This window comes from Myotis daubentonii, chromosome 4 (genome assembly GCF_963259705.1).
Source record: "Myotis daubentonii chromosome 4, mMyoDau2.1, whole genome shotgun sequence".
Classification (NCBI taxonomy): domain Eukaryota; kingdom Metazoa; phylum Chordata; class Mammalia; order Chiroptera; family Vespertilionidae; genus Myotis; species Myotis daubentonii.
Window position 1 is genome coordinate 41,975,612 of NC_081843.1, and position 7,891 is coordinate 41,983,502.

The following is a 7,891-nucleotide window of genomic DNA, read 5'->3' on the forward strand; positions in this document are numbered from 1 at the left end:
GATGTGCCCGCAACCAAGATACATGCCCTTGACCGGAATCGAACCTGGGACCCTTGAGTCCGCAGGCCAACGCTCTATCCACTGAGCCAAACCGGTTTGGCCTGATAATTTTTTGTTTCTTATCTGGATGGTAGTTGAGTGGTTGGTTTTAATGTTTACTTTGACACATACCTCTCCCATTTTGGGGTTGTGTCCTAAAGAAAGAAAAGCACCCATCCCTAAAAAATATATATATAGAAATATTTGTGAGTGATACTAGATGATAGGGTGTTTTATTGCAGCATTGCTTATTGTACCCAAAGTCTGTTATTGAGAGCGTGGTTGAAAAAATCATGGAATATTCATTCTGTGGAATGTTACACATGTATTTTAAAGAAATTATGTCAAATGCATAGGTTTTTGTATGAGCCTGGAGAAAAGAGTGAAAAGGCGTATTGTTACCTAAGATAGGAGTGGAATTAGTGACAATGGAAATAGTGACAGTTACTGAATTTTTCTTGGTACATCTTTGTATAATTAACCATTTCTTAGATGCTGCTCTTGCCACTGATCCTTGTAGCAATTTATTGTGTTGTCAGCAGACTCTTTTCTTGCCTTCAACTTCTTTTATCTTATGCTATTCAGCTAACTTCATTGATTGGGCCTTTAAAGATTATGGCTTATAACAGAAAGAAAAGGAATGGAAAGAGGTGGGGGTTTTTTTAAAGAAAAAACTGGTCATTTCTGGATAATATGTGTGTCATAGAATTGTCAGTGTGTGGCTATATCATGGGTACTGTCAAGTAGGATTATAATCACAAGTTAAAGTCATATGAAGTATATTTATTCCTAATATTTGGGTTCTGGCTTGTTTATTTCTTTCCAGCGGGAGCAAGAAAGTCAAATGGCTCGTCTTAAAAAACAGCAAGAAGAATTGGAACAGATGAGACTACGTTACTTGGCTTCTGAGGAAAAAGATACAGTAAAAACTGAGCGACAAGAATTGTTGGATATAAGAAATGAATTAAACAGGTATAGTAACTAGAACATTACATTGCTTTTTCATACAAAAGGAAAGTTCTAATAGGACAACCTTTTAATTGGTCATTGGTCCAGGGAAATTATGTCAGGTCTTTCAAGAATAAAGTAGATCATATACTATAAAATGTAGCTGATTTGTACAATAGAAAACTTATGCCAAAGACCATTATTATACTCAAAATTTTTGTCACGAATGAAGCTATACTAAATCTATTGAGCTTTTTCATTTACATTCATAGAATTGGTGTCTTAAATTTTATTTTTGTGTGGCTAGTTCGGGATTATTGCTACTATTTCAAGGTAATTGATTATGCTGATTTTTTAATTACAAAAGTATATGACATTTCAGATTTATAGTATTAATGTAAGTAATAGCTCTTATTTATTGAGCCCTAACCATATGGCAGCAGCTATTTTAAATTCCTCACATGCCTGTCTCATTTTCTTTGATCTTCAGTGTAACTTTCTGAGAAAGATATTATCCCCATTCTAGAGATTAGGACACCCAAGAATTAAAGAAAGTTAAGTACCCTTTCCAAGGTCACACAGCTAGTAAATCATTGGAGCCAGAGTTCAAATCTGATTCCAGAGGTTGTATTTTTAAATACTATGTTACACTGCTCTTCTCTCTGAGGCTGGCTCATCTGAGTTTGAATCTCAGTGGTATTTCATGTTAGAAAAATCATCTTTAGGAAGCAGCATAAGAACAAATTATAATCTTTTTGGAGATGAGTTTGGGGGAAGACATTTTAACCTAGTTTTTCAAGAGATAGTATTTTTGTTTTAGGAAAGCATACTGTCTTAGCTTGGGGTGCCATACAGTACCATAGATTGAGTGGCTTAAACAACAGTAATGTATTGTCTTACAGTTCTGGAGGACAGAGTTCAAGGTCAGCATGGTTGTTTTCTGGTGAGGACTCTCCCTGCCTTGCAAGCAACTGCTTTCCCACTCTCTTCCCACAGCAAGCTCTGTGGTGCTTCTTTTCACAGTGGCACTAATTACATCATGAGGTCCCCATCATCATCATCTCATCTAAACCTGATCATTCTGATCATCTTCCAAAGCCAGAGACCATCACATTGGGGAATAGGGCTCGGCATATTAATTTGGGGGAATACAATTGAGTTCATTTGTATTCCCCCAAATTTGATGAAATATCCCATGACATCTCCATGATGTGGGGAAAACTCAGTCCTATATTAGGTAGGTTTATAGCTGAATTAAATAGCTACATGTAGTGTATTAATATATAAGTATCAGTTGGAAAAGGTCAAGGTCTACAGGGCCATGCTATAAGGCTTTTTAGCTCAGCAAATATTTATTTGCTGTGTTGCAGACTTGGAAGATGTTACAAATTAATTAGAACATGATCCTGGCCTTTACAGATTGTGCCATCACAAACATTATTTGAAGATAACTATAAAAGTCTTAAAATGTACAATCCCTTTGAATCAGGCATTCACATCTATAGAATTTCACTTCCTATAGTAATTAGTGAAATAAACTTTATAACAGTAAGGTCTTTTCTTCTTGATTCATTGCAGTATCCCCCAAAACCAGCACTGTTTGGTACATATAAAAGTTTTCTTGAGTGAATTTAGAAGGAAATGTGATGTCAGAATAGTAATAATATCAGAGGTTTAACAAGCTAAAGGTCAACAATAAAGGGTGGTTAAATAATGGGGCATCGAAATGATGGGATGTTATGAAGCCATTTAGAAGAACACTTAATGATGCCCGGGCAAAAGCATTCATTATATTAATAAGTGAAAAAAAAAATAGTGTACAGCACTGCATGTAATATTTTTTTCAGAAAAATATGTATTTAAAATATATATGCATTTTTTTATTGAAAAAAAAATTATTGCTCAGATTGGTTATCCCTGGATAAGATTATGATGATTTTATTTTCTTTTTAACATTTCCAAAATTCCTACAGTTTTCATGTATTTTATTATTAGAAAAACAAGTATTGTTTTTAAAACTGTCTTTTATAAGTGTGCTAATTCTGACTTGCCAAGTGTAACACTGGTTTTCGTTTTCTTCCTGAAAATATGACTAAAAACATGTTTTACCATTAAATCATTTTGTTTTAAATGGCATTGTTAAGAAAACCAAAACAATATTTGTTGCCTACTAGAGTAGTGTTTGTTCTTGACTTCTCAGGTTAAGGCAACAAGAACAAAAACAGTGCCAGGATTCCAGAGAGATTGCAAGTGGAAAAGTGGATGGTCCACATGGCGATGCCCTGGAAGAAGGTTTGGATGATTATTTGACTCGCCTAATAGAAGAGAGGGATACTTTGATGAGGACGGGTGTGTATAATCACGAGGATCGAATAATAAGTGAACTTGACCGACAGATCAGAGAGGTTTTGGCAAAAAGCAATACCAGTAATTAATAACATTTGGAAAATCTTTACAGACTTCAGGTCTAAATTTTAATTTCATTGTAAAACCCTTAAATGAAGGGCAAAATGGATGTTTTAAGATGCAATTTTCAGTTTTTTTATAAGCAAAAATTGTATATGCTATTGTATAGTATTTATTTGATTTTACTTACTTTGTGCTACCTCTCCCATTCTGGTTTTATTTGTAATTGCATTTTATATACTCATTTTAAATGCCTTTTCAGTGTTCCTTGTAATTTATAATTTCATGGCTGAGATTTCAAAACAGCTTTTCATTAAATTTGTCCTAGGAGAAATGACTGCAGTTATATATTTTCATGTTGAGCCAAAAGAGTACATGTTGCACTTTAAAGATGTGTCCTATTCATTTTGAATATAGATATCTTAATTGTTTAGACCAATTGCAAATGTAAACAATTTTATTTAACTTGTTTTAGATGTCCTGTCTTTTTTACTTCTAACATTAGCAAGTGACACGTTTGAAAACAGAAAACAGGATAAATGCAAAGAAGCCATATGGTAATATTGAGAGACAAGTTAGTCGTTTATTTAAAGTTCATACAGATTAAACTTGTTTCAAGCCCTATTGAATTTTCGAATTTTCAGTGTGCTCTTAACTTTTAAGAATGTGAAGTAGCAGCTTAATAAGGTCTTTGTCAGCCTCTTGCTCAAGATTGCATCATTTTCTTTTGTTGAAAATAGAGATTTCTTTTTGTTTTTCAGTAATAGTATGACTAGTTAACTCTGTAATATAGAAATAGGTACTTTTTTAAAAAAGACTTTAGCTGGGAAAGTAGAATGAAAAAAATTTTTTTTCTCCCTCTAATTTTAATCAGTCTTTTTAAAAAGTACATGAGATTAAATCATTGGATTTACATAGTGCCATGTTTGTATAAACTTAAGAATTCCTTTACATATTCTTCAGAGCCAACATTTGTCCTCAGAGCACTTCCTACGTCCTTTTAAAGGGTACTGAAAAGGCATATTAGAAATTTCCCAATTTGGTGAGTCTTTAAATATATATAGTTTGAAATTTCTGATTCCCAAATATAATAAATTTAAGTATGTACTTCAGGTGGGATACATACTATTTACTGATAACTTCTGTAAAAGCAGAATAGGCCATTTGGTAACACTAAATTAATTTTCTGTTGCTTTCCAAGGAGGTATGTTTCTTGTTTGGGAAATTAAAGTCCCTGCATGCATTATATGGTTTTTTTCTTTATTAACGAAGTATTAATCTGAAAACAACCCAGCAGTAAATAACAGAGAAAGAAATTACTGAATGAGAAAATAATGAATATGTGAATCATAACAAGAATTTGAAACATTAATTATGGTTAGGCATTATCTCTTACCGAATTCCGTGCCACGTGAATTGAACAGAGTATTCTTTTTGTTTTGGAAAGTCTCGGGTAAAATATAGTGACTGCCTTCAATTGCATTGTGTACTGTGTGTGACTCTTCTCAAACACTAGAGGGGGCCTTAGATTTAAAGAAACAAAAAGGACTTTGCTAAAATGGATGTGTGGTTTATTTTGCCTGCTGTAAAGCTATCTTTTGGCTATGTATTTTAACAAATAAAATGGTAATCGTATGCATGTTTGAGTTCCTGAGCAGTCTGTTACTTTTGTTCTAAACCAAGTGGGCCAGTGCTTGACACTTCCCCTATCAAGTCATTTTGTATCTTTGGTTTGTAAGTGCTTACATTGTATATGTTTTTTTAAGTCTTTTTTAAAATTGGAAGTGTGAAATTTTAACACCTTCAGCATCAGCCATTTCATTTGTATGTGGTATTTAACATATTTATACTGATTGCTTTATTTTTTTTATTTTTTTTTTTTTTAAATATATATTTTATTGATTTTTTACAGAGAGGAAAGGAGAGTGATAGAGAGCCAGAAACATCGATGAGAGAGAAACATCAATCAGCTGCCTCCTGCACGCCCCCCACTGGGGATGTGCCTGCAACCAAGGTACATGCCCTTGACCGGAATCGAACCCGGGACCCTTGAGTCTGCAGGCCGATGCTCTATCCACTGAGCCAGACCGGTTCTGGCTATACTGATTGCTTTAAAAGTAGTGACTCCCTGGGAGTCGAGTATGACCACAGCAGATGAATGAATTGAGCAAGTGAGTGGTGAATGTATAAATTTCCTCATTACTACATATAACTGCAGATCTTTCATCAACTATTTTAATGTGAAATAAAATTCATCTTTAAAATATGATTCCCTTTTCATGGAGAAAGTCTAGTTTCCACGTCTAAGGTTGGCACACACTGTATGGGAGGGGTGTACCATGTCTACCAGGTATGCGTGGTGCCATGTCTGTATAAACTTGAAGAGTTCCTATATAGGTATATCCAGGACTTTCTATCGACAGCTGATTCCTGTTGCTTCTAGCAGATGTGGGAGTTTGAGGATGACTTAAGGATGTATTGGGGCCCAGAACATCTTAAGAGTAGATCATCTAGTGTGATCAGATGACTTTTTTGTTCACTCACCGCTCTGTCCAGATACTGCCCTGCCTGAATCTGAGTTCTCAGATAATCCCAAGACATATTGCATGTCCTCGGCCACCTCAGAATGGACTGCTCTGGTTCTTGCATTCTATAAGAAGGGTCCTCTGCTAGGATGTGTGGACTTTTGAAATTTGACCTCTCACTACTATTATGTCCAGCTTGACTGAATACTTGATTTTTAAAAAATAAAGTCACATACCAAAAATAAAATTCACCATTTTAAAATACACAGTTCAGTAGTTTTTAGTATATTCATACAGTTGTACAACCATCACTATTATCTAATTCGGGAACATTGTCATCATCCCCAAAATAAGCCCCATACTCATTAGCAATCACTCCCCATTCTCCCCCTTCCCACCCCCTAACAACCACTAATCTACTTTATGACTCCATGGATTTGCTTATTCCAGACATTTCATATATATGAAATCTCAAATTGGTATTTAAAATTGGAAATATTAGAAAACAAAGTATTTTTTTTTTTAAATCTTTATTGTTCAGGTTATTACATTTGTTCCTCTTTTTTTCCCCCCCATAACTCCCCTCCTCCCAGTTCCCGCCCCACCCTCCGCCCTCACTCCCCACCCACTGTCCTCATCCATAGGTGCACGATTTTTGTCCAGTCTCTTCCCACATCTCCCACACCCCTTTCCCCCCCAAGAATAGTCAGTCCATTCCCTTTCTATGTCCCTGATTCTATTATAATCAACAGTTCATTCTGTTCATCAGATTATTTATTCACTTGATTCTTAGATTCACTTGTTGATAGATGCATATTTGTTGTTCATAATTTGTATCTTTACCTTTTTCTTCCTCTTCCTCTTCTTAAAGGATACCTTTCAGCATTTCATATAATCCTGGTTTGGTGGTGATGAACTCCTTTAGCTTTTCCTTATCTGTGAAGCTCTTTATCTGACCTTCAATTCTGAATGATAGCTTTGCTGGATAAAGTAATCTTGGTTGTAGGTTCTTGGTATTCATCACTTTGAATATTTCTTGCCACTCCCTTCTGGCCTGCAAAGTTTCTGTTGAGAAATCAGCTGACAGTCGTATGGGTATTCCCTTGTAGGTAACTGAGTTTCTTTCTCTTGCTGTTTTTAAGATTCTCTCTTTATCTTTTGCTCTTGGCATTTTAATGATGATGTGTCTTGGTGTGGTCCTCTTTGGATTCCTTTTGTTTGGGGTTCTTCGCGCTTCTTGGACCTGTAAGTCCATTTCTTTCACCAGGTAGGGGAAGTTTTCTGTCATTATTTCTTCAAATAGGTTTTCAATATCTTGCTCTCTCTCATCTTCTGGCACCCCTATAATTCTGATGTTGGTACGCTTGAAGCTGTCCCAGAGGCTCCTTACACTATCCTCGCATTTTTGGATTCTTTTTTCATTTTGCTTTTCCGGTTGGATGTTTTTTGCTTCCTCGCATTTCAAATCATTGACTTGATTCTTGCACTCCTCTGGTCTGCTGTCGGGCGTCTGTATAATGTTCGTTATTTCAGTCCGTGTATGCTTAATTTCTCGTTGGTTCCCCAATATAAGATCGAGGGTCTTATTAGTTTTCGTGTAGATCTCATTAAGTTTATCGGCAGCTTCTAAACAGTTCTTGAGAGACCTTAAAAGTGTGGTTCTGAACTCTATTTCTTCCATTGACAATTTTGTCCTGTTTCTTTGTCTCCGCATTTTGTTATGCTTCCTTGGTGCACCCCCTAGTGGTCTTTGTTTGCAGTCTTATAGATAAATCTTGATTGTTGTAGCTAATTCCAGGGAGGGTTTGACCTCCAGGCCAAGTGGCTATGAGAATCAGCTGTGTCAGCAGTGAGAGAACTTCTGTCCTCTAGGGAGGTGCTAATCTAGCCTTTGCCTGAGGCTATCCGGCAAAGGCCTCTGTGCAGGGCTTGGGCGGGGCGGGTCGCACAGGATCAACAGGGTGGGCCGGAGA

General features: G+C 35.9%; 1 protein-coding gene across 3 annotated transcripts in view; it reads left to right on the forward strand.

Moving 5' to 3' along the window:
• CEP120 (centrosomal protein 120) overlaps positions 1-5,032 on the forward strand; it is a 65,168-nt gene extending 60,136 nt beyond the window's left edge. For all 3 annotated transcript variants that reach the window (XM_059693765.1, XM_059693767.1, XM_059693766.1), the window contains 2 exons: positions 866-1,011; positions 3,188-5,032. In XM_059693765.1, coding sequence (XP_059549748.1) covers positions 866-1,011; positions 3,188-3,422 — 381 coding nt within the window. In that variant the 3' untranslated portion in view covers positions 3,423-5,032. The remainder of the gene's footprint in view (positions 1-865; positions 1,012-3,187) is intronic.
• The last annotated feature ends 2,859 nt before the right edge of the window (positions 5,033-7,891 follow it).